This window comes from Haliaeetus albicilla, chromosome 5 (assembly GCF_947461875.1).
Source record: "Haliaeetus albicilla chromosome 5, bHalAlb1.1, whole genome shotgun sequence".
NCBI lineage: Eukaryota > Metazoa > Chordata > Aves > Accipitriformes > Accipitridae > Haliaeetus > Haliaeetus albicilla.
Genome location: NC_091487.1, coordinates 19,092,070 through 19,119,134, shown reverse-complemented (window position 1 = coordinate 19,119,134; position 27,065 = coordinate 19,092,070). Strand labels below are relative to the sequence as shown.

The window sequence follows — 27,065 nt, the reverse complement described above, 5'->3', positions numbered from 1 at the left end:
GACTGCCAAAGAAATAAAATCTAGATACTCAGAAGAGTTTTCTCTTTATATAATTAGGTTATCATTGAACTTGCAAGCAGAAATACAAATCCCAATGAAGCACAAAATCCCTGTAACAATAACTTGTATTTAGTCGGGTAATACCTACAAGCCTCAATCACCCCAGAAGAGCCTCAGAATTGAGACTGAAAAGTTTTATAGTCCACTCTCACAAGGAGAAAGAAGAAATTCCAGGGGTAAGGGGTAAAAGGGTAAGAATTAACTGTACACTATTGGGTAGAAACATATGCTATTTAGCTGTCAATTACTCTAAACTTATCTAGACATTGAATACTAAATTTAAGACTGCTCTGTGACTTCTACCTCATTCTAGAGCACACAGAACACTATATTCTTGCAACCTGCTACCATGGGAAGAAGGTATAATAAATTTTATTAATCCTCCATTCAAACTGGAAACATAGTAGCAAAAAAAAGGTTATTCTGCACATGAACAGAACAAAACACCAATAGTTTGCTCAGGTAACCTGGTAGCCAGTCACCCAGTAGAAGTGACCAAACTAATGAAGTCTGATCAAGATTAGATCAGGCTTGACATGACAGATTGCAATGTTTAAGTATAAAACTTGAAATCACAAGCAAAACACCCTCCATCACATCTAGGCAGAAGACATGCTGGTTTTCTTCTCTCTCTCTTTTTTTAAATAAGCTGAACCTACAAAACATTCCAGGGTAGAAAAGATACATATTTTACTATTTTCTAATAAATTATTTTTACATTAAGTAAAATTGATCATACTAATCCTTTCTGCAAAATTGATGCCTTTATGTTTCAAGTGTTATATATCCTTATGAGGTCAAATAAAACAGAGCCAGAAGAGTTGAGCTCTGGGAAAAGATTCAATTAAATTACTGGGAGTCCTTGGAGATATAAGTAAATTTAGGTACTTAAAGTTGATCAAGTCCAAGATTGCATTTTCATGGGAAGAACATGACAAGTTCAACAGACATTCTCACACATTTAAAAAACAAAAAACACAACCCAAAACCACAAAGCTGAGTGGAAGTCTACCCATACCAGACATTGCCAAAAAGCCCACACAGATGCTGTGTGAGAGAACTGGGCAGGTTTACATCATACATAAGAACTCCCAATGTACTCCCTTCCCACTTTAATCTAAATATTGCCCAGATTTAGGAAGCATCCTTTTGTCTCTCCTACCAGTTAGTTCTCTTATTTCCTTGACATCTCTACAGAGAATGATTCATGCTTGTCTAACATTTACTAGAGGACTATGTTGGTGGAAAACAGTGACTCTCTTCCAAGACTAATGTGAGAAACAATCCTTGACCAGTTCTCAGTGAATGCTATTGAAGTGTCTCATAAATTGTGTTTGCTGACTTTGACACTTCTCTTGCCATAACAAAAAGTACATATGCAACCAAACCCAAGCTTAAATACAGCAGACCAAAGCAAACATTTAAAACACAGTAAATTCTAATAAACCTATGGCATACGAACTGCCACTTTCCTCAACACACTGACCCAGCCTGCAGTCTATTAATGAGTTTTCTAAACTGAAGTGGCACTGCCACCTTAAGACACAAGGCCAGCATTGCAATTTTCACTATTCTAGACCAGTAAAAAAAAACAAAAAAACAACCAAAAACTTCACTTTCTAAATTTTTTATAAAAAGATTTTCATGTAAAAAAAAATTCAAAAACAAAACTGTGCAAGAAATGCACTGCTTTAAGTATATTATCATGTTGCTACTATTTTTCTCAGTTAAGTAGCAATTTAGCTTATGTTGAGCATTTTAACATTCACTAAAAGGCATCACGGTGAATCAAAGTTCTCCAATTCTGTCCACAGCACCTGCAAAACTGCACTACTTTTGTAACTCTTAACTTTTAGCAATAGTGATAATACTTTTAGTATCTAGCCACAGTTATTGTGACATTTACATATGGAAGGACTTTTAAATACACACATCAAAAAATTTGATTGGGTGACAGCACAGTTAGACTATTAATTGAGGTAAAAGTCTTGTCAACCTAGCACAAGCTCTGAATAATTTAAAGGAGCCAAGCCATTCTCTTACTTACCTACAAATGTGGTATGGTACTCCACTGCTGTGTTGATGATATGCACGCAAAAAAATTCTTTAACTTCAGACAAGATGTGAATTAACTTTTTTAAAACTATTTCCACATTATTATAGTGAAAAGAACAATCTTACCTTTAGTAGAATATGCTTCAGCAATCATCCGTAGCCTATATGGTGGCACTGCAGCTAGCTGCAAGTCATCAACTCCAACTCTGGCATATGTGTTCAGAGCTTCTTTGTAATCACCTTCCACGTAGTTTAACTTGGCCATAATCAGGTTAGCTTCTTGTAGGAATTCTGGCTAGAAGGAACAGGAATAAGAAAGGGTTTTTTTTCCCTGAGAAAACACACTTAATTCTTTCTGATAATTATTTGGTCTGTTTTCTGTATATATTCACTGTAGAAACCCTCAGGATATTTCTTGTAACAGAGCAACAAACCAACAAAATCCTGTCTTCATGTAACATTTGGGAAGCTTGCAATAGGGGGTGAATCCACAAAATCTCACTCCACGAAGCTACTGAAAAGCATTACTGGTCATTTTATATATTCACATATTTATTTACACATGCACCAGAAATACTTCTCGGTCAGAATCCAGCTTTGCCAGGTCACAAAACTACTTAAAGGCAACCTAGCATTACTACAACCCCTCCAATGATTTTTCTTCTAACACTACAAGCACAGTTGAAAATAACATAGCATCAAAAACTTAATGATACTTGTTCCACAGCCTATATATTTAATTTGCACAATTTCTAAGTATCAGGGCAGAAGAAATGTCTTGAAAAAATTATTCATGGAAGAATAAAGAAAGAAAAGGAAGAGAAATTAATAATCTCATAAATCACAGGAAACAAAATGTTACAGATGACTGTAAAACAAGGTCCTTTTGATTTCTCAAAAGATGGACATTGAGTACAGAAAAGATAAGCTGAAGTAGTAGCTACAACAATAGTTAAGTAAAAGAATGGTCAGAATGGTTAAGAATATCAAAAGGTTATGACAGAAAATGCTCTCAGGTATTAACCTCACTTTCCACACCTGCACATACAACTTAAGGAACCTTTCCTGAATACTTAAGAGACTATTACAGAAATTTGTGAAGTATTTTGCATTTTTAACACTTCTCTTTAATGCACTACAGAGAACAATAGTTATATACTCCAAGAAAAACTTCCACAAAACAGGTTGCAAGTACTTCACTTAAGCATCCCAAGAAGTCAATGAGAATTTTCTTAGTCTTCTAATGAAAGAAGATTTAAGAAATTTATCTGAATAAAAATCCATGAAGAAACAAAGAGCCATAAAATAGCATAGTGCTGATGATGTTCTGGGAACAGCAATGATGATAAAACACCACACAAGCACGTTTCCACATTCCATTTTTCTCCATGATCAGCAGAGTATTCCAGTCAATTTCAGCTTTTCTAATTCTTGCTCAGACTGACTTACATACCTTTAGGTTTCCCCTATCAAGCGCTGCCGTGAGATGTTTCCTGACCTCGGTCAGTTTTGGCCGGGGGCCCCGTGGACTACTAGTCTGTTTAAGAGCATTTTCCTTCAAAAATTGCTCTAATTTGGACTCCCCAAGAAGAAGTTCTGCCATGTCATCTGTAAATAAATCCAAACACATGAAATATTAGAAATAACTTTATTTCACTAACATTTCAGTGGAGGCAGCCATTGCCTAAATTTTAAATACAAACTAACCAAAACACAGTGTCAAGTATTCAGATTTAACACAAGTCATGTGGTAATTTTACTTTTCAATTTATCTTTTACCTGCCTGATTCATTATAGAATCAAGTCCCCTGTGTTTTAAAGCATAATGAATTAGAACATTAACCTGAAGTCAGTATTCTCCCCTTCCTCCTTAAAAAGCAACACTTGATTTAAAAGCCTTATGTAGCTTTCTGAATGTGACAAGATACGCTTCTGATACTCACTTTACCAAAAAAAAAGGTGTCTTTCACAAAATGCCTATTGTAGTTTCAAATGTGAATATTGATATTGGATTAATTTATGCAACTGGCTTTAAGTTACATGTCCCTTATGATGTCTTTGATCACCATCCGTATCTTGGCTGTAAGGATGTGTATCACTCAGACCTTGTTAAGTCTCCAGGCATCCCAAGTCTTCACTATGAAAGTTTCTCATCATTCTCCCTGTTTCTTAGGAGGCTTGCCCCCACTTCTCAGACATGAAGGGAGAACGTAATACCAGGCTGCCCAGCAAAACTGCAGCTAGCATGTTTGCTGAAAGTCAAGAAACTGACCATCCCTTACCTTGTCCTTATGCAGGACCACTAAACTTACTTTACTGAAACATCTTGAGCAGTTCCTCTAGTGAGGAGCGAGCTGTAAAAATAATCACCTCACTATCTGGGACTTGAAAAGACCAGATCATGTCTTGTAAATAATGTCTGAATAACCCAAATTTGAACTAACAATAAATAAAATAGATTTTAAAAAGGGGAAAGGGAAAAAGCTAACAATCAGAAAAGTGCTCACCACCCTATAACCTTTAGCACTATCCACAGAGGTTATGGGAAGGGACAGAAAGACCAGGACATGCAGAACTCAGTGTTACTGTAGAGGAAAAGCTTTCCCTCAGAAAGTGTAAAAGCATCAGCATTACCTCACCTTTTAAGTACAGCAAATTTCAGTCTCATGTCAGTTGGACTAGTATAGGATCCATGTACAATGCCATTATACAGTAAGCTAGAAGGATCGGTGCTGTCCTATAGTATGTCCTATCAAGGAGAAAGACAAAAACCTAGAATTTTTTTTTTTCCTTAAAAGCTCCAGCTAACTGCTGCTTCTTAAACCACAATTTCTTCAAGAGAGAGTTTAAGAGACCAGACAAATAGCAAAAGCATCAAGGGAGTGCTTATTTTTCCATTTATGTTTTTTATTTGGGAAAGATGTTTTGGGAAAGATATCCATAGTAATCTGGACATTTATTTATTCTCAACTACCATTCATTCACGTTTTACTGTTTAAACACTACTGCAGAAGGGAAAGATCTCAGCATCCAGATGAAGACAAGCCATGCCACAGATGCAGCCTGGTTACCAGCCTGCTTAATTTTCTGGCTTTCAGACCATAGTTGTCGAATTCATCAGTCTCAAATTTGCAGTAACAGTTCCATTCCTTTGCCCACCAAAGGTTCTCCTGATACTTCAGCTATACTCCTCTTATCTCTAGACCAGACAACACCAAATAATCTGAAGTGTCACTTTCTACATGCACTTTCTTCTTTGAAGAACACCTTTATGCCTCTTCACATGCATTTTGTTTTGCCTAAACTGTGCACTTTCTGCTCAGTTTATCCTCCCAACAACAAAGCACTCCAGATACAGCTTTGATACATGCTAGCTAAAACTGTCGGTTCCTTGAAAGATAAGGAAGGGGAAAACAAAGTATCTCCCTGGTGCACCATTACTTTAGAGACATTTGAAGAAACAAAGACACTTGGCATCTTTCAAATACACATTAAAGGCATACAATTCTCAGCTAAAAAAAAAAAATAAAATTACTACTACTCAATAATAAAACTACAGTATAACAATAAAATCTTATTACCCACTAACTGCCAACCAAAAAAATGCTTTTATTTATGTATTCAATGCTCATATGGCAAACGGCACAGTTTGACATGCATCAGTAAGTCCATCATACAATTTGCACATCTCAAAGATGTTGATCAGTTTATAAAGTTTGACTGAAATGTTTTCATCTCAAACATTTGATGTACAGTTAAACACAAAAAATAATAAGAGGAGTTAAAATTAAGAACTGACAAATATAAAGGCTCCAAGTCTGTACACTACAGTATTTTAGACACAGCTTATGGTATACTGCATTGAAGGTTAGCTAATGTCCTTGCACGCTGGAAATTTAACATTTCTGAACAGAACTAGAATGAGAAGGTTCTGTTGTAAAGAATTATTTTGGTAATGCACAAGAAACCCATTGTTAGCTGCAGCAGGAAACAAGTGAGTTAAAGAGGACTTTAGCACTTTGTCTATCAGGACTGAGCACATTTATGACTTAATATGGCTCACACTCTTCCCTGTGTTTAGAGAACATGGAGAAAAAAAATAATTCTTCACTACAGCATGAGTTTTACCCCTACATTGTATCCAGATTACAGTAGAAAGCAGGGAAAGGGGCAGTAGATGCTCTCAGCATAAGCACGTGGAGGGACCAACACCAGGCTTTGAAATCCCTTGTCCACAGCCCCCATTGCTCTACCACCTTGTAGCAGCAGCAGCAGCAACCAGCTCTGACAGTCATGGTCAACTGCACTCCCCCAGGAAAGGGCCCAAGCCAGAGATCTCAGACTGCCTCTGACCACTAGCCATAGGCCAGGAGTCTGGCAGGCTCAGAGCCTGCCTGAAGACTGGGCTGAGGTTGGCCAAAGGCAAACTACTACACTTTGCCATCTGGAGAAAAGCAAGACAGTCAACTAGAAAACATCCCCTTTTATTGCACCAAGCTTATCGTCCTGGACCACACCACTTATCTGTAATTTGCACAATTGCCATTTTTAATTTCATAGGTTCTCAAAACTCCTATCATTTGATGTTTCTTCTAATATATTTTACCTGAAATTTTAAATCCTCTGAGAAAATAAAAGTAGAGAAGGACCCAGTTTGTTCCCATACATTCACAATGTTATCGGTATAATTCCAGGAATTTTTGAAGCAATTTACACTGATTTTGCTACTCTTTCATTGAAGTCTGTTCAGCAAAAATGAAAAACAAAAGATATTTCAATGTACTAAGTGAAGAAAAAGAAATAAGAAACATACTTCAACATTAGGGCAGGCAACTCAGGATCATACCCAATTGAGTTTTAAACATTTCCACAGATTACAAAACCCTTCTGGACATTTGACTGTTCTCACTGTGGAAATTTTTCCTTGCTATCCATTCAACATTTCCCTTGTTGCAATTTTTGTCCATTGCTTCTGATACTTTCACTGTGCATTTCTGAGAAGAGGCTACCTCCATACTCAAGGAGGGATGGGAGATGGCAGCAGTAGGATCCCCTCTTAGTTCTCCCTTTCTAAGATTTAACAAATGCAGCTCGTTCAGTTGGTTCCCTTAGGTCACATACTTTCGCCCCCTTATCATCTTGGTGGCCCTCCACAGGGCTAACTCTACTATACCAAAGTCTTTCTCTTGCTGGGGAACCCAAACCTAGATACAATATTCCAGATGTGGTCTCACAAGTGATAAACAGTAGGGAATAATAATTTCTCTCAAACTGCTGACTATATTCTTGCTAATACAGCGCAGCTGTATTTGGCGCAGTCAGTCTTCATTGCCACGAGGGTTTGCTGCCAACTCACGCTCCCTTTGCTGTTCACCAGGACCTTCAGATCCTTTTCTGCAAAGCTGCTTTTTAGCCAGTTGATGCCTAGGCTATACTGTTACAGTTATTCTTTCTCAAGTACAGGACCATGGCATTTGCCCTTGCTGAACTTCATGAGTTTTGCCATTAAGTCCATTTCTCCAGCCTGTTCAGATCCCTCTAAACAGCAGTCATATACTCCCCCCCAGTTTCCTACCACCCACAAAACCACTGAGGGTACATTCTCAATGTCTATACCACCAAGAAAAATACTGAACAATACTGACTGCAGTATCAACCCCTGAGAGGGCCCACTTCTAATAGGTCACCAATCGCATTTATTTTTATTTTTTTTTAACCTGTGATCAAGCCTCTGATCCCAGCCAGTTTTCCACCTACCTCCTAGTCCTCCTGTCTTTTCAACTGTGATACAAGATATACTATGGGGAACTGTGTCCAAAGTGTAGACAAAGTTGAAGCCAACAATATCCACTGTCCCCACTTTGTCCAAACAGTCAGTCACTTATCATCAAAAGCTGCCTGGTTGGTTAGTCCCTGATAAACCCATGTCAACTCATCCCAATCACCTCCTTATCCTTCCAACCAGTTTCCAGGACGATTCCTGATCTTCCCAGGGCCTGAGGTTAGGCTGATCAACCTGCAGTCCCTGGATCCTCCTTCTTGACCATCTTGCAAATGGCCATACATGTCTTTTTCCAGTCACCAGGAATCACCCTCGATCATCAGGACCTTTAAAAAAAAAACAGCAGCGTCCTTGCAATGACATTGGCCAGCTCTTTCAGCACTCTGACACAACCCACCTAGGTATCAGAAACTTGCATATGCCCCCTTTACCCAACACAGTCATCCTCTGTCAGGGCATAATGCTTCACTTCATGAGACTTTTCCATCAAATGGAGTAATTTTCCATCAATATCAACAGATTTTCTGCAAGCACTGATACATATACTAAAAAGCACAAATGGTACAGACAACTGTCGCTTACTGCAATAAAGCAAATTTTCCAAGAGAAGTAATATGCTAAAATGAGATTTTTTTTATTTTTAAAGATACTCAGCATCTATTTTGTTACAGTTTATTTTCTGCATGTTCTTTCTTTTCCTTCAAACAGAAATCTTAGCATAACTGATAAAAATCAACAGCTTGTGTAGCTTCAGTTTCAAGCTGCAAACTAACAAGACATTAAACTGACCAAATCTAAACCTGGTATTTCAGACTAAATCCCCTTTGTTACAGCCTTATTCCAAATTCCATATTTCATTAGCATAGCCACAGTATTATTACAAACAAATAGTAAAGTCAGATATTATGACCAACATTACCATGTTCAAAGACAGCTTTAGCATAACACTCTGTAGGACCACACCTTCTGCAACTGTTCCATCCCTCTGGAAATAAAAGAGTGTAAACTGCATGCACACAAGACAGCCGGTTTTGTACACCAGTCCAAGGCAGGTTAGTCTCTCATGTAAGGAGTTTAATATGTGCTGTGTGAAAGGGTCTCAGAGATCAGAGGCCTGTTCCAAACTTAGAAAACTGTTTCAGAACATGTTCACAGGATGCAATTATTTGCCTTGCAACATATAGGTCACTGAGGGGTCCTTTCAGTACAGGCATTTTACTAATAATATTCAGAATACTCCAGAGAGTGTTCCAAGTACATAATTTTTGTTTATGAGCTTCTTTAAAAAGGTGATTAGAAAAAAATAGCGGGCCTTGAAAATAATACTTGAGGTCATCATAGTAATGTGCTACTTGGGAGAAGAACAATGAAGATTAATTTTGCTAATTGTATTTTTAAAGCTACATGATTCTTTAAAAAGTATACAAATATGTCAAACTGTTTACTCTAAGTTTTAAGGCATGTTCAAGTAGATACATACTCCCTGATTTGTACTCATCAAAATCCAAGTGTTTCGTTCAACAAGCAACATTCCTCTTTCCTTTCATTCAGTTTAATGCTTCACTGAGCAAACTTCATTTCCAAAGAAGGTTGAGGAAACACAAACATCAAACAGAACAAGGAATCCAAATGACTCTCTAAAACCAGTGCTTTGGTTCAGGAGCTGAAATATCATCAAGGCCGTTTGAAATGAAAAGAGGGAGGTCTATCGTTGACATTCTTCAACAATTCAAATAGCAGAACTTCAAACATGCCAAAGAAGAAAGTATCACACATGCCTTCCCTCTCTTGTGCATTCCTTTAAGTAGGTCTCAAAAATTCTTCTGGCCCACACTCCTGTAACAAGCATTTCTTTAATTAAGTTAAATACAATAGATCTATCTTTATGGAGACACAGGTAAAAAACACAGCTGGATTGTGCACCAGCTGCCAGAGATGTTTTCTTTATTCAAACTGCAAAATTTTAATGGAAGCATGTGAAACAACAAGTTTGGATGGTTACAATAGATCAGCTGATATCTTGAAGAACAGGTTAGACACTAAGGAAAAAGAAAATAAACCTTGTGCTGTTACATGTGAAAATACATTCCCTGAGGCATGAGGATTCTTAAAATGAAGTGCTGAAACCATCCCTATTAATAAAGGGGAAAATAATCATTTCGCCTGTAACCAAAGAACAGCACTGGCACATGCAAGAGCAAAGTGTAGCCATACTCCCCTCCATAGTCTAGTTGCTCAACAGCTGCACCACTGAAAGAGGAAGACCAGCTTTAGAAGCTCCAATTCTCACCCATTTGTGAAGACACAGCAGAACAAGACAGGCATAGACACAGATCTAGCACTCCGCAGAAAGTTTTTAAGATTATTCATCTTTTGTACACAGCAGAATTTCTCACACTGGAGAAAGAAAGAGGAGAGAAACAAGAAACCGCCTCTGAAAATTTTAATTTAGCCTCTCTCTCTTCCCTCTCTCATCCTCCACCCTCCACCCTAAGATAAGTTTCTTCTCTCTGACAATGACTTGAAAAAATACAGTATAGTCTCTAAAGACAGGACACAAGCAAGAACAAAGGCTTAAGTTGATGCTGGTGCATAGTCTGAAACTATCCAGACACCTTAAGATGAGAAACAAAGTAGTCTATAGCACCCAGATATTTTGTTCCCACCATTGACGCAAGTTAGAGAAGCTAATGATCCATACACTAGCTAGGGACAGTCACAGTGCAGCAACATGTATTACACACACTTTCCTTCAGAGGAAAGGTGGGAGAGGAGAAAACAGCTGCAACTCACCAGCAGATCTGGTTAAACTTCAAAACAAAAGCTGTTCTTCTAGGTCACCCATATACAGCACAACTCACCCTTGTCCTGTACCATTGCTATATATCATGAGACACAGCACCATAAGAGAAACCGTTACTGTCTGACTGGCTTTCATCACAAAAGTGCTGCACTCACTCAGCTGGCTAACACTGGAGGACAACAGGTCACAGAATGCAAACGATGAAAGTTACTGCAAAGCAGGATTTTCTTATTTACCAAGTCACTCATCTGCTAAGTCAGTCAGTCAGGGCCAGACACTTGCAACAAATTTTTAAATCAAATTATGGCTCAGAGTGTGCTTTATTAACAAAGCCATGGCTCGAGGCATGTCAACCGTTCTGTGCCAGTAAGATCGAGCCTCAATGCTGCTTATAACAAAATTCCAACTATGTGGACATTTCTGAAAGAAACCATTTATGAAACCATAGCTCGAGCAGAGTTTTTAATCGGTTTTAGCTACCCCTTAAGACATCCTGAAATAACGTCAGTAATGTTTGAGAAGAAATTGCTTTTCTTTTTCTGCCAGCACAGTATGAGCAATCTAGATTATATTCTTCTATGAGACACTTTATAAAAGACAGAATTAAACTGCATAAAGTTTTTAGATACCTTGAAGTCTAGCATTCTTTCAGCCAGTCTAAAAAAGATGTTTCAGAAGGAAAAAAAAAAAAAACTTAGTAAACAGTTTCAATACCATGAAGACCAGTTTCCCACTTTTAGAAAATTGAAGTAGGTATGGATCAATATAAAATTCTTGATCAAAGGAAAGCCTCCCTCTTACTCATCCTTTCCTCTGCTGAAGAGTTCATCGGCAATGATTACTTAGTAGAATTAGGGGACATCTGATGACTTATATCACAACTGCATTGCAGAACCATTTCCTAACTGGAAGAGGAAGAGGACAGCCTAGCTTGCCCATCTGTTTCTGCAACATCACAGTATCACTGAAATAATCCACCTGCCTAATAGGATGTCCTCCACCTATAACCAAAGACAAGTCTGAGCACCTTGGAACTGCAAGACAAACTGAAGGATGCTTTAAGCGAGATGTCCATTTCTGTTAACACTGAAATCAAAAGCAGAAAACCCAGCACTTCTACACATGCAAGCTGTTTTCTTTCAGCTTAGAGAAAGCTTAGACACACACAAAATGTCTTGAGAAGAACCTTGTGCAGACATGGGTATCCCTCTTTGCCATATGAATCAACCCTAACTATCTTCAAAATGAGAATAAAGGCTGGCATAAATATGGGGTGGGGGAAAAACCGCACATGATGACGTGTCTTTTTAAGATTGTGTCTAAAAATATCATGACAGCTGCTTTGCTACTTGATTTTTAACATCTGCTTTTTGAAGCAAAATTGTTACCATGCTATCAGGATCCAAACCAGTTACTCACAGAAAAACAGAGAATTAAAACAGAGGATTAATCTTCATTTATCCTTGCGCTGTGTCAAGAATGATGATGAATACTTATTACTATTAGCTTAAAACCATGGTCCATCTTGAATCATCCACTGAATCACATGCTAAAATACAAAATAATCAGTTTTGTGATGAATGCTACCACAACCTCCAAGCATTTGTTGAAGAACCCAGGGGCTGTTCACAGGCTAGGCGAGAGGAATATCTAGCTCTAAATTCCTTTTAGAAAGTAAGTTACTGCACACAGCTAAAAAACAAACAAACAAACAAACAAACCAACCGACCAACAAAAAAAAAGAACCAAAAAGCCCTAACTGTATACAGATTAGGAGCTCTTTCTTGCCTGCAGAATCCCTCTTCAAGAGGTGCCTTAAAAAAGCTCATTCAATTCCAGAGTATACCAAGATAAATCCACAGTGAATGATTAAGTGTTCTCAACAGAACTAATGAACCTGCTACCTGTTTTAATGTGGGGTACCAAAGAGCTGCTTTGTTAAAGTATTACTTTTCCTGTGGTGGTTCAACAGTCTTGGATAAAAACCAAAACAAACACTGAAGGTTATCTAGGCCGCAACTACTATCTATGCAGTTTCTTAAGCATTCCTAATATTAATGCAGAAAATGTAATATATTTTGAAAGGGCCTGATAATTATTTATTTTGGTTGTATTTTTAACATGACAAGGAAATACTTGAAAGGTACAATACAAACACGCCTCTCAGATAACATAGTTGCTATCACCTCTGTGGCAACAACTATCAACAACCCTGCTCCTGGTATGCAGGAGCATCCTGCACAAGATGTTCCTCTGCAATGAAACATCCATGTCATACTTCTGTGCTACACTAGCAAGAATACCCATGATCCTGTGCCAACAATGATAGTTACACATTATGGAGCCTCGACAGCTCAACATCTAAAGCGAGAAAGAGTATGGGGAAAACCAGTCTTTTCTTCCTTAAATGCCAAATGGTATAGATCAAAAGAAGTATTTTCAGTATTTGGTTTCACGCTCTTCTGACTTACAAGCTGCAAGAAAACTGTGCAGAATTACGATAAAATGTCCTACCACAAAGATTTAGGCAAAGAGGCTCAATCTCAGTCTCAAGCCCTGAGGATCTGATTTGAATAGGAAGTATTTAAGAATAGGAAATATAGACCACACTAGCTACAGAATCTGAGGTGACTGGCCAAACGAACTTTAACCTTTCCTTGTAAGCAAGCAAATAGAAAATCTAGAAGCATGTTGTATCTCTTCACCCACTCTCCACCAAAATCTTCAGTATTTCAGGTAACATATTTCAGATTCTTAAAAAGTACAATTGTCCGAATGCATTGAAGTCAAAAGATGACAGTTATCATTAGTTCCAAATGCAGATACTGCATGAGGTGAGATCAATTAGATGAAGCATGGAGTTGTAAGAACGTAAGATCCTGCTGCTTCACCTGTCCTGTACTGGATTCCAGAGAGAGAAAGAAATAAAAAACCTCAAGTCTTAATTCAGGACTAAAAATTAAAAAAAAAAAAAAAAAAATTAAAAAGCAGGGGAGGAAAAGGTCAAGGTGTAAAGAGGACAAGTATGAGATTTCCATGGTATCCCAATGGTACCATAAATTGATGTGCAGCATTCCAGCAAGTTAAGACTTGCCTTGTATTCTCTTTTCTGGTGCTTCAAATCTTCCCAGAGGGAAACTAGCTTGAGAGTGAGAAAGGAAACTCCTACTCAATCCCTAAATCTCTTTTGCTCTCTAAAGGTAAAACTGAAGGCTCAGAGTACCTGAAGGGCTGCATGTTGCATTACTTTGAGAGAATTTTTCCTCAGACTTCCTAAAACATGTTGGATTATCATTATGCCTAAATCTAAAAAACAAAATGAAGAATTTTTGTCCAGGAGTGGGATGCAGCAAGAAGGATCCCAAAGGGGTCAACTGCTCAATATAGTACCCAGACAAAAATTTCAGGGTAAAGTTTCTGTAAAAACAGCTGAAGAGGAGAAAAATCTTATAGCATCCCACAGAACATTTATTAAGGAGGCCATTTTGAAATGGAACTTTCTTCCAGGGGAAGATCTGGAAATCCTGGATCCAGAGCTGATTTCATATTCATCTGGCAGAAACAGCATGAGACACGAGTTTTCTAACTGGGGACAAGTTTGACCATACACTTAAAGACATTTGCTTTGTTCATGATGCATGTAACAGTCATTAAAAGCATTGGCTGTACCTGAAGAATATTGGCAGAAGTCTCCAAGTACTCATTCAAGCAACTCTGATCAGAAGTTACTTAAATTAAAATGAATGCTAAAACTAATCTTAGATTTATACAAGGTTTACATTAAAGGAAAGAAGAACATTATATGGATATACAGATGTCACTTACGATTCCATCACTGACTACTAAGTAGCAAGAATTCACAGCATCACAGGATGGCTAAGGTTGGAAGGGACCTCTGGATATCATCTAGTCCAACACCCCGGCTGCAAGCAACATCAACTACAGCAGGTTGCCCAGGATCTTGTCCAGTCAGGTCTCTGGGGACAGTAGAAGAGCAGCTAGAGGACATGTGCAGACCAACAGGCACTACTGGCAGAAAGGCTGCAGACTGATGCAGACGATACACATGTAAAACCAGAAGCAGAAAATACAGAGTCAACTGCTCAAAGAAACTTAATTCTAGTTATTAACACCTTTAATTATACACGGTCATTCACTCCTCTGCCTCTTAAGTACACAGAAGGCATGGCACCCTTTTGCTATGCAGTATCTAGGCAATTTTCCTGCTTGGCAGCCAAAACTCACTTTGAAGAAAAATATTATAGGCTTCCCAGACTATTTATGCATATGCAAATTTACTTCCGAAGTACCACTACTACAGAAATTTATTTTATGAGGGCACAACAGAAGAACAACAGAAAACTCAACAATTGTTTCAAATTATAATATTTTTATGGCTTTTTTAATATTCAAGCTCCCAAATTTTGTGAAATGTTAAGACCATCAGAACAGTAAATAATCAGGCCAGGACAGCCACAATGTATCATCTAGATTATTGATACACTTATGTTTGAATTAAACTTCATCCATTCAGTCAAATGCAATGTAAAACCAAGAAATGAGGGTCATAACCAAGACTGGGAAGCATAAAATGTGGGAAACAGGATTACCATCATCTTTGGGTGTTTAACTGGGAACAGTTCTAGTAACCACATTGAGGGAGAATGGTCAAAATTTAGCTTCTTTCCATTTATGTTTTGTTTAGGTTACAAAGAAGATCAAAGAGTGACTTGGAGGACAGGAAAAGGGCATGCTGTGATAGCCAGAAAATCTTTTCAATCTTACTTCTTGCCATGATCTGCTTCTCAAAGGACAAACCAGTTTTCCTGTCACTACTAATAACAATGAAAAAAAAGACTAGAGACTACTTAGATGGAAGGCAAAACCAAACCATGTCATGGGGACAGCAGCTCTTGTCCATGCTCTACAAAACAGCTACACTGGAGCACAGTGCAGATTTGAGAGGTGACGACAGTGGAATCCAACTTTTGTTCTCCCAAGAAGGTAAAGAAAATGGTTGACAAAAAAAGAAGAAATAAGAGACTGAAGAGATCCTGACTCTGCCCAACGTCTTATACATCAGGAACACTTCCTTACTCCTAAACCTCACCATCTAGAGATTTTGGTTCACACCTTCATTCCCTTCTCTCTGTATTAATCACCGATTAATTGTCAGGACAGAAGAGGGACATTTTTCATCTATGGGTTGACCCAAAGCTCAGATGAAAGTACACAGGTGAGCCTCTGTTCCCCAGAAGAGGAGATCTTGCAGTTCTCTACCATTTTCCAAAGCCAGCCAGTCACAAAAACCAGCCTCTTCTCGCCCCCCACCCCCACTAGCTCCACCTGGGAAACCTCAAGTAAATTCTTGAAAGGCAGTAGCCTACACCTGTCACCACAGGTTATAAGACAGAAAACATCTTTTAGCAACTTTTTTTTAATTCTATCAGCAGTTCTAAAAGCAGTAGGTCCCCTACTTCTGCCTCTCCTTAAACCTGCTCTAAAGCAATCCCATTAGAGCCCTGATTAATGCACATCTTTTTCTCCCCATTAAGGTAAAGAGACTGTAATTAAATGGTAGAAAGAAAAACAGACCTGTGGCTGGAAGCTGAGCCCAGGCAAACCTGAATTTGAAATAAGGCACACTTGAAAGATAAGCAACAATGTGTTCACATAATTAACTGCAGAAAAAATAGGGGACAGTCTGGAAGCTGTTGATGTTCTCATATCTTGATTGCCTTTACAAAGGTTTTATAGAGAAAAAAACAAGTTACTGGGCTCAGGTGAGCAGCATTCAGGATTTGCCTAGAGCCAAAAGGGATTTCCCACCCATTTCGTGTGAAAAGAAGCACAGTTTACACCTCCTTTGGGGAAGAGGAAGGATAAGTCTTCTGTGAAACCTGGCAACACCCTTCACCTTGGGACCATACATAACTACATAATAGGTGTCAGTTGCCCAAGGAGCTGTCTGCACCAGGGGTCCAGCACCTAACAAGCTCGAGGCTGAAAAGACTACTCCTTTATGCTAATAAAGGGAAAGCTCTAATCCATATAGCCAAGGAAGTAACCAAAACAGAACAAGACACAATTTCAGATTAAACCCTTAAACGGGGAACTTAACAATGGAATGGCAACATTTGCCAAATACCGCAACACATAAGTCCTCTCTTATTTCCTCCTTTCTTTCAGTGCAGCTTAAACATTCAGGATCTACTTTCATTACCAAAGAAACAACTCCTAAGGATCTGCTAGGGTCAGATCCTGACCCTCTTCTCTTTTCCAGACAATACAACCACACGTTTCAAAGTCCTTCTTTTGCTTTATTGCTCTTTACATGTTACACATCAGAAACATCAGCTGTAGAGCAGCTGTAACAAAACTCGAGTTGTTGATTAATCATTGTTAATATGCCATCTCTATAGAATACCAATATGGGTGACAAACTCAGTAAAGAGTGCTGAAGGCAAGCAGTTTTCTTCCTACTACAGTATTACAGATTTTACAGATTTCTTACGTGATAATTCCACAGGCAGCGACCAAGATAATTATAAAGACAGAATGATTTGATGAAATATTTAATTCTGGCCTTAAGATCTATGGCTCTATCTCCAGAGGCCGGTCTATTTTGTGATCTGAATGAACCAAGATCCTGTCAGAAAAAAACAGCACACACACTATAAAGCTGTACCAAAATCTGTAAGAAGGAAATTTAAAATTACTTTACAACTACATTAAAAAAAAACCCACCACCTTTCATGCATTCCCTTCTCTTGAAGAGAATATGAGATTACAGTAAAGGATTTCTGTTTATGCGTACACATTTTGAGTGGAATAATACCAATCACACACGGATCATCAGTGGGGTGGGAACTTGCAGAAAAACTCATGCAACATCTCCTGAAGCAACAGAGCAACAGATAACATCTCTGATCAGAGCAGCTTACTAATAACTGCTGCTATGCATTCTGCCACACATTTGCTGACACCAGAGAAATGCCCAGATTCAGCACTCTTCCTCCAGAGCCTGGAGCAGAGATGAAATGCTCTCCAATGATTAAGGGTCTTGCTACCAATGAACGTAGCACTATTAGACAGACATCCTCACTCCCTCCAATTTATCACAACATCCTGCCACTTTGCTTTTTACAAAGTTATTGTCTTCAGTTGCTCCTTATCAAATCACCAATTAAATCATGTTCAGTGCAGAGAAAACTGCAGAGAATTTAACCATCAAGTTCTAAAATCTGGTTATTTACAAGACAGATTTGCAGGGAGGGGGAATGGTGCACATTTGGCATGGTTAAGGACCTTCTGCCCCCTTCTTTACTACTATGCAAATCAAACTCAAACAAAAGTGGTATCAATGATCCTGAGTTTATGCTAATGAACTTATTTCCCTACAGAAAAGTTAATACTAACATTTTAGCCTTGACGTTAGGTTAAAGGAACCTAGACTAGCTATTATACAGACATATACCAGTATATATACACTGATAATTCAGGCTAACATTTCTTCTTATAACTTTTAAACAAAGCAACAGAGTGCAACTAACCCCACATTAATATGTGAGATGCCTAATTTCTAAAATAACTACATGCATAATATATGGAAGTATTCTTATAAATGTAAGCAGCTATAAGCTCCAAATACCCAAAAGTACTTAGTTCATTCCACTCAGACCAATTACATGCTTCCTCACAGCGGGAGAAGAAAGTTCCCCTCACCTTTGCCCTTCACTGGCTGCTGCCACTGTTCATTTTCCACCAGCTGTTACACTCTTCGGACCCCTGTGGGAGGCAAATCAGCTCGGCAAGCCAGCAGAAACTAACCCCAGAAGCAGGAGCACAGAGTTTTCTGCTGGCCCGGCACAGTAAGTCCCACCTCTGGTGTTCATCAACACAAGGGACAGGCCAGGAACATGTAACCAAGAGAAACTGCATAGAGAAGGAGCAGCTTGAGTAAAGGTAAGAAGAGCGAGCTCCTCCACGCAATAGCAGCAAGGTGTTAGACCAGCTTGGTTACTTGTGAAATGATACTGACTACACTGACTACTCTTCCAGATGACACATCAGTTGGAATACAAGCAGCAGATTTACATCACTTACACTGTTGTAACACCCCTGGCTATCTGAAGAAACAAAGCTGTCAGTCAAAAATAAGACAACACATCTTAGTACTGTCACCATCTTTGGTCTTCATTCAGAAAAATGTGTGTCCTTAGTATGCTTGTTCTGTAAATATGATAATGAACACAACAGAAGGAAAACAAAAAAAGATAACAAATTAAGAGAGACCTTCATTTCCACTTTTGTGGAAATGCAAAAAGGCATGTCACATCAAAGTCTGCAAACTTTTCTGGTAGAGATGTAGATCTCTTTGGAAAGCTTTGCATATATAAATTGCATTACAAGCTGTATGTATAAAAAACAAACAAATTTGATAACCACCTTCTAAGTAGGGCATGAGTCCTAAGAGGTTTAGAAATCCCTGGTTTACTCTGAGGGTAAGCTTCAACCATACATCTGAGGTCTTGTATTTCACAAGGGAGCAAAACAAATGAAAACTGGTAAGATGTTTCTATTTTTACGTCCTACTTACATCCAGCTAAAGCAACAGCATAGGAAGTGACAAACAAAAAATAGACATGTAAAATACTTCCTGATCCTTTGGTTTTGCTCCTGACTCTGCTCCTAACTCCCCTCTGCTCCCTTATTCTGCAAGGCTAAATGTGAGGAAAGATATAATAAGAAACTATAGAAACAAAGTGTTGAGAGGAACAGCAGTCAGAGAAAAGGTCACACACAAAACAAAACAACAACAGAAATGGGATAGTAATGGTAGTAAGAAATTCAATTAGTAAGAAAGCAGTGTGTTAAAAGGCTGGTGTATTCCATCAGCAAACTTGATACCTGTAGGTAATGTTCTATTTTCATGGCAATGTCACAATGCTCTTGGTAGCATATAGATCTGCAAACTTCCAGGGTGTGCATTCTCTCCCCACAGTAACACAGTATTTCACACTGGCTAGGGTTTCTACAGAACTACATCATTCTACCTCACTTGAACTATAAAAATTCGCCTCCTCAGTGCTTTTCCAGACAGAGCCGTACATCTCACTGAACTTGAGCAAGGTCATGTTCTGATTGCAGCAACAATGAATTGCCGGAAATACCCGTGGAAATTCATGGATCCTTTATTTTATCCATTCAGCTTGCCACTGAACTGACCTAAAGTTTCCTCACTGTGTTTCCAAAGGAAGGAAATAAAACATTAGAGCACTGATGTCCTCAGAACGCTCTGAGCAGACACTGCCTTCATACTGAAGTCCATTGTAGCTACTTCCTTTGAGACACTACTGTTTCATCAAAGAATCATGATGGACTTGCAATCAGTTTTGAAATGTGATTGCTAGCTTCCAAAATTATCATTCCAACACCACAAAATTCCAGGTACCCTGAGAACCCAAATTCCCAAAGCTATGAATGACAGAATACTCTCGTTAAAACTGTTGCAGAGAGGTTCCAAAACACAATCCCTAAACCTGAACACTGCAATAAAATACAAGAGTCATCCGTAAGACCAACATATTGTGATAAACTTACTGGAGAAGATTCATCACTGGCATTTCATAAGTGTTATTTTTTAATATTTGAGAAAAGCAACTTTACAGATCTCAAAAAACAAAAGCTTTCAATGAAAAAAAATAGGGATTTCAAATATGCGTGATCATTAACATCAGTGTTGCGGTCATCACTAGCTATATTGGGGACTGCTACACTAAACTATGATCTTAAGAGAAAAATCTCTCTCTTACAGCATGTTGCATTTCACTCACACAAAAACACAACTGTGTTTTTGATGCCAACCAAGTTTTCCAAGACAAAGTTGTACACAGTTCTCCTACAGATTAAGGCCTTTATTAAGTAAAGTAGCTCATTCAGACCAGCTTAAAATATAAAAGAATCCTATAACCACTGCTTCCCAATTCTGGGCGCACTTTAAAATACATTCTCGTTAATTTCAGATATTCAACATTTACTATTTTACCTCTTCCAATATTCTGTGAACAAGTAATTTTGTACTTGGAGATTTGCTAACGCTCATGACAGTGCTTTACCACCATACTGTTCATTTGCAATGTTAGACAAAATTCAACAAATGGAATCAAAATTTCTTCAGATCATTTTCTTAGAAAGAACCTTTTTCAGTTAGTTAAACTAGTTGGGAACACCCACAAAGTTTCATTAGTGAAAAATGCTTTAAGATTTTATTTCTAACAACTTGGGGTTTGCCTCAGTTCCATTTGACAAGTGACACTCAGGATGAGAACACTTGAGGACGGCACTTTTCCTGCAACCAAACAGCCTACGGACTAGCCAAGGACCACATCTTTGTGAACCTCAGAGTAGCACAACGATTTCTACGCCAGCTGCTACAGTTTTTGTAAATACTGTTGTACTGGGTGTAAACAGCAGCGGTGGGGCTGTAGGGGTGGCCCCCGTGAGAAGAGGCATAGGGCTGCCCTGTCCCAGGCCCAGCTGGCTCCAGCAGACCCACAGCAAGACACAGCTGAGGCCCGCAGCAAAGCTGGCAGCACCTCTGTGAAAGCGTATTTAAGAAAGGGCAGAAAATGCCACAGAGAGGAGGAGGGAACAAAAGGAGTGAGAAACAGCAGAGGGAACACCAAGGTCAGAGAAGGAGGCGGAGGAGGTGCTCCAGGTGCCAGAGCAGGTATCCACCACTGCAGCCTGGGAAGGACCCAAACTGGAGCAGGTGGATATGCCCTGAAGGAACTGCGGCACATGGAGAGCCTGTGCCAGAGCAGATTTTTTTCCTGAAGGACTGACTGCAGCCAGCAGGGACCCCATGCCAGAGCAGAGGAAAAACGTGAGAAGGAAGGAGCAGCAGAAAGAAACCACCTTCCACCAACTGTAACCCCTTTGCCCCCCGCACCACATGGAGAGGGGCACAGGAGTCTGGGACGCAGGACTGAAGTTGAGCCTGGGAAAGGGGGGAGGAAAAGTGTTGCTTCCATGCCTGTCTTTCTGTTTCTTACTATCTGAATCTATTTTAACTGGTGACAAATTAAATTTATTTTTCCCAGGTCAAGCCCATTTTGCCCACAACAGTAATTAGTAAGCGATCTCCCTGTCTTTATCTGAACCTACGAGTCTTCTCACCCTATTTTCTGCCCCTACCCCACTAAGGAAAGGGAAAGACTGAGCAGCTGGGTGGGCATTTGCTGTTAGCCAAGGCTAACCCACCACACCTGCATGTAACAGTTTTGACCCAATCTTTTATGGGAGTGCTGATGAAGCAAGAGCTCAGACAGAGATTTGTGTTACATGGCAGGAATTGTTACTGCTGAGTCCTGGTTCTGAAGGAGAGAAATGTAATACAAACTGGATAGGTGCCTAAGAATTCTGACTTAGGTTACAGACCGTTCTTTCGTCTATCTATCCTTTGTGAAAAACAATGCAAGTCACAGGCTTGACACAGAGCACACATTTTCCATGATCCAAATTGTGACTATTACTTATAGTATAGCAAAGGCAGTGACCAATCCATTAACATTTCTCTTCCCTCTTTATCTTAAAGCTCAGTAAGCTCACAAAGCCTTTTAAATACAATCCATCAGATACAGAAATTTATTTTAGTAAGTGTCATTTTTGTGCATCCAGAATCCTACATAAACTGTCATTTGCATTTCATCCACTCTCAGGTTTTATATAGACTGCTAATTCTATGAGGGAGTAGATTGGATCCATCAGCAGAACAAAACAGAATAAACAACACAGTAATCAAGTCCACGCAAAATACTGCACCTCTCAAGTGCTATGCTTCTCCAGAAGTATATACTATTGCCTTATGCATCCACACAGCCCTTCATCTTGGGATCTGTCATTACTGTTTCTTCCTTCATCTAATTTGGGTTGCAAGCGTCAAGGAATGGGAACTTGATAATAGGAAATACTATATCAATGCAAGACAGCCCAAATAATAATCCAGCCCATTATAATTTCTGTCAAATTCTCTAATCCCCATTTCCAAACAGGAGATGTAATTAAGTCCTGGTAAAGTAACAGTCTATTTTTTTTGCCACAGTGCAAGATTGAAGAGATTACAAGATAGCTTCCCCAAAGGATTCCTTCCCATCTGTGTTCAAAGAGCAATAAACCCTATTCCTAGCAACGCTGATATCCTCAGTTAAAACGCTCCAACATTCAAGAGTCAGAGCCAATTATGGCCAGAATATGGACAGAATGAAGATCCTCTCCCCTCTTTTTCCTCCTCTCATGCTTTTAAATCATTCCTATGACATATTGTTCCACATTTAGCCAAAAAAACGGTATTTTGTTATCCATTCCCTAGCTGATTTGTAGAACTGAACATTACTACGGAAGGAAGCAGCAAAGTTCTGAGTACTTTTTCTTCAGTTAAGTATTTCAGATTAACTAACAACAGGGATACGCATTGGCAAGCCTTTCGGTTCATATCTCTCTTCACGGGTGGAACAGAGGCATCGTCTCTCCTCCGTAGTCTCACTAGCCAATAACCTTGGCCTGCAACCTGTTAAGTACACCAGGATCTCAAACACAAACTTACAGTTTTAGACACTCTCAACATCGGGAACATGTATTTAATTAAATAAATTACTCTCTTCCTGTGTTACTCCACTACAAAAGAAGAGTCCCTTACAATCACTTAGCTTACTGACTGTTGATGTTCTCAGTTAGCTAGAACCTGGAAGCCATGGACATTGATTTAATCATTCCTGTGCTGTCAGAAAGAGACTAAATCTACATATGATACTTTCCCATGTTTTAAAGATCAGGAAATGCTCCAATAGTTTGTATTTTGACTGGTACAGAATCTAGAAGATACCGTAATAGGAAAATCACTGAAGTGTAAAGCTATGCAGACTGCATAATCTTCTCTGATATGCTTCAGTTAGGTAAAAAGTACCCAGGCGAGAGAAATTTAAGTCAAATTGTCAATAACATCATCTACCTAGCTCTCCCTACCTGTCTGAAATACCTTAGTACATCTTCAAACTACGAAGATCATGTTTCTCAACCAGACAGCCAAAAAACATTTGCCTTTGCTTGAACTGATCTTTAACTAGTTCATAGTCTGTAACTCAATGAAGCATGTCCTCAAACTAAATTTAATACCTTCCACCTTTTTACTTGTGTTTATTTTTAGCTAGTATAATACCAGTGTGTTTCAGGATCATCACCCGGCTGTTCTTAAAGCCAACGCATGTAAGGTTATCTGTGTGGGTACATCTACTCTTAAATTCTCTCTCTTTACTTTGATTCTGGCTTTTCTTCTTCTATTTCTATTCCTATAGACCCGAATCATGCAGTTTTCTTCCCTGCCTAAATGTGTAAAGCTATCGCTGCCTTTGCAACACACTCCCCGAGACACCAACCTTACGCCTCATCCTCTCTCTGTGTTAGCTGATCACTTGCGAATTCACCCCAAGTTCTGTCTCTGCAGGCTTGATTTCTCTCTAAAAATACCTCCAGGTCCACCTCAAGCAGATGAGCCGGCCAAGAGGCGGGCACTATCCCCATATCTTTTCTCACACGCAGGATGAAGGCATCCATGCCAAAGAAAAGAACTTGCGTCTCCCTTGTTCATGAGGCACTCCCATATCTCAGAACCAAGCACCGCTTTTCGCCTCCTTCAGCTACACGTTTAAAAGTTTGTGACATAAGAAACCAAGCAAACCATTCAGGTTTTATGAGAAAATAAATGAAGCCGCGCTATATGGCAGAGGCACGTTTTCGAGAAAAGGGACAGACGCCGCCGTACCAGACGGCTGCGTACGGATACGCGCCGGCTGCGCGCAGAAGGCGAAAGGACGTTTATGGCTTTCTGCACACCGTCAGCATGTGTGCCTGCGGAACCGCAGCGCTCACGACGAGCCGTCAGACCGCGCAGCAGTTCGGGACACGCACCCACAGGGCCCGGCTGCCGGCGGGGCGAGGCGAAAGGCGGCCTGCCTCGGACTCGAGGGGAGCGCCCCAGCTCACCGCCCGCACGCCGGGGTCAGGGCCTCGGCGGCACCCGCCTCCCCGCCGCCCTCCTCGGGGCTCCTGCTCCGCGGGGCCGCGCCGGCCGGGCCGCCCCGACCCGCTCCCCGCCCCTCCGGCGGCCCCCGCGCACCGCCGCCCCCCCGCGCGCCGCCGCCCCCCTCCCCGCGCGCCGCCGGGCGGCCCGCAGGCCCCTCGCGCCGGCCCGCCCGGCTGCACCTGCCGGGCCCGGGAGCCCCGCGGGCCGCCCCCCCGCCGCGGCCTGCCGCCTCCCACCCCGCGCCGCACCGTTAGCGATGAGCTTGGCCGAGAGCTGCTTGACGAGCTCGGGGATCCGCTCCCACTGGCACTCCGAGCGGCACCGCTCGATCTCCGTCTCCAGCCGCGACCCCGCCTTCTTGGTGGCCATGGCCAGGGCCGGGCCGGGCCGGGCCGATGGGCCCCGGCGGGCGAAGGGGCCGGGGCGGCGGGAAGGGGAAGGCGGGGGAAGGCGGGGGAAGGCGGGGGAAGGACGGCGGCGGCACCGGGCGCCGGCAGCGGCGGAACTTGAAGGGCTGCGGCCCGCGCCGCGCTGGCGGCCGAGCGGCGCGAGTGGCGCCACCTGCCGGGCAGCGGCGGGCAGCGCAGCGCAGCGCGGCGCGGGGCGGGGCCAGGCGGCGGGGGCGGCCCGGAGCCCTCCGGGGGAGCGCGGGCCGGGCGGCGCGGCCCCGCCCCGCCCCGCCCTCCCGCCGGTCGGTCGGTCGGTGGGCGGGCCGGCCGGCAAGGGGCGGGCGCTGCCGCCACTGCCCTGACAGCCCGAGGAGCGGGAGGCAGGCAGCCGCGCCGCTGAAGGTGCCGCTGGTAGCCGGGCCCGTAGAGCCGGGCTCCCGCGGCCACCGGCAGGAACCGCTCTTTTAAAACGATTGGCCCAATTACGTACGGGAAGGAAGGGGGGGGGGGGAATTCCTCTCATCATCTCATCCCGCCACAGGCCGACGATGAATACGCACCATCACCCCGTCTGCTATACTTTTCCACTTCCACAAAACGCAAGACAAAATCAGTTCCTGCCCGTTAATGGTCACCCCCCTTCCCCCACCTTGAAACCACTCATCCCCACTCGCTCTAGGGTTTTTAATCCATTTCAAGGCATTCTGCTTTTCCTCCTCTCCGTCCACATTCCTCACACCACGCCTGCTGCGCGGTCTCATTGAGCGACTCACTCTTTCACACCTGGTCGGATCGGAAGGCGGACCCGGCGCGGCCCACCAGCGCAGTACTCCCTGCTCCTTGGTTAAACAGCAGACAGTAGAGCAGTGCCTGTGTAACAAAGATCTGCACTGTACGCAGTTTATGCCCTGTGTTTTGAGAAAATAAATGCATTTCCAACAGTTGGGTGGAATGAAAATACTAGCTGAAACGATTTCAATAAATACCATGTATCTTTGTCAAATGCCACCTCACGCCTATGTGACACACCAGTACCACAAACTTACATACACCTCAGAAAACAACCGCCATGACTGATTTTCACTGAAAAACGTAGCAAAAAGACCAAAACTGCATTGGAGAAAAATCTCCCAAATTGCTATTTACTTTTCCCAAAATAAGGATACGTCCCATTGACAGAACAGGTTTTGCAGAGATGCAGTGTAATCTGCTACATGAGACACAATATGAATTTAAGTAATTAAAATGTTTTGCTCCATATCCTAGGGTTACAGGGCAGACTTGTACAATTAGTTCTCTTTATCCCCAGAAAGGAGAAGTCAGTGAGACCCACAGGTATCTGGTTGAGTTTGTGCAGATGAGTATCTGTCTGCTGGTTTGAAGACTCAAAATACAGGATGGATGCTATTATTGCTCTTACGTACATTGCACTCTTCCGGATCTAGCATGTTTCAGTCTCAGTCTTCAGAAACATCAAGATCACAAACTCAGAAGTCAAATTTAGGCAAACATAACATTACTAGCCTGAGACAGGTCAATCATTCTTTCATAACTGTTAAGAACAATGTATCTTATTCCCCAAACCGTGAATCCAGACCTTCAAATTCTTGGGGAACAATACTATCACCAGTCACCTTTATGTGCTGTTATATAAATAGACCAGTTAAATCTTGTCCGTGTGTTCCCCAGCTGTACCCTCAATGTAATAAACATCCACTCGCTACAAACCTTGCTTTGCTTCTATCCTTAGAGCATCACAGCTATTGCAACTCTATGACAGGTATCAGATGTCTTTCTCAGCGTTTCAACTAATTTACTTTTCATTCCCAGTGCTATTGAAAGCATAATAGCACAAAGTTCAGATACTGTAATCTGCCTTTTTATCAAGCTGCT

General features: G+C 41.0%; 1 protein-coding gene across 6 annotated transcripts in view; it reads right to left on the bottom strand.

Moving 5' to 3' along the window:
- Positions 1–25,318, bottom strand: part of TTC7B (tetratricopeptide repeat domain 7B) — a 142,592-nt gene extending 117,274 nt beyond the window's left edge. Inside the window, exons 1-3 of one of the 6 annotated variants that reach the window (XM_069783646.1) lie at positions 25,032–25,318; positions 3,569–3,723; positions 2,242–2,410 (exon numbers count right to left, since the gene is read on the bottom strand). In XM_069783646.1, the coding sequence (XP_069639747.1) occupies positions 2,242–2,410; positions 3,569–3,723; positions 25,032–25,152 (445 nt within the window). In that variant the 5' untranslated portion in view covers positions 25,153–25,318. The remainder of the gene's footprint in view (positions 1–2,241; positions 2,411–3,568; positions 3,724–25,031) is intronic. The other 5 variants (XM_069783648.1, XM_069783647.1, XM_069783649.1 and 2 more) reach the window with 5 other exon arrangements.
- Between the last annotated feature and the right edge of the window lie 1,747 nt (positions 25,319–27,065).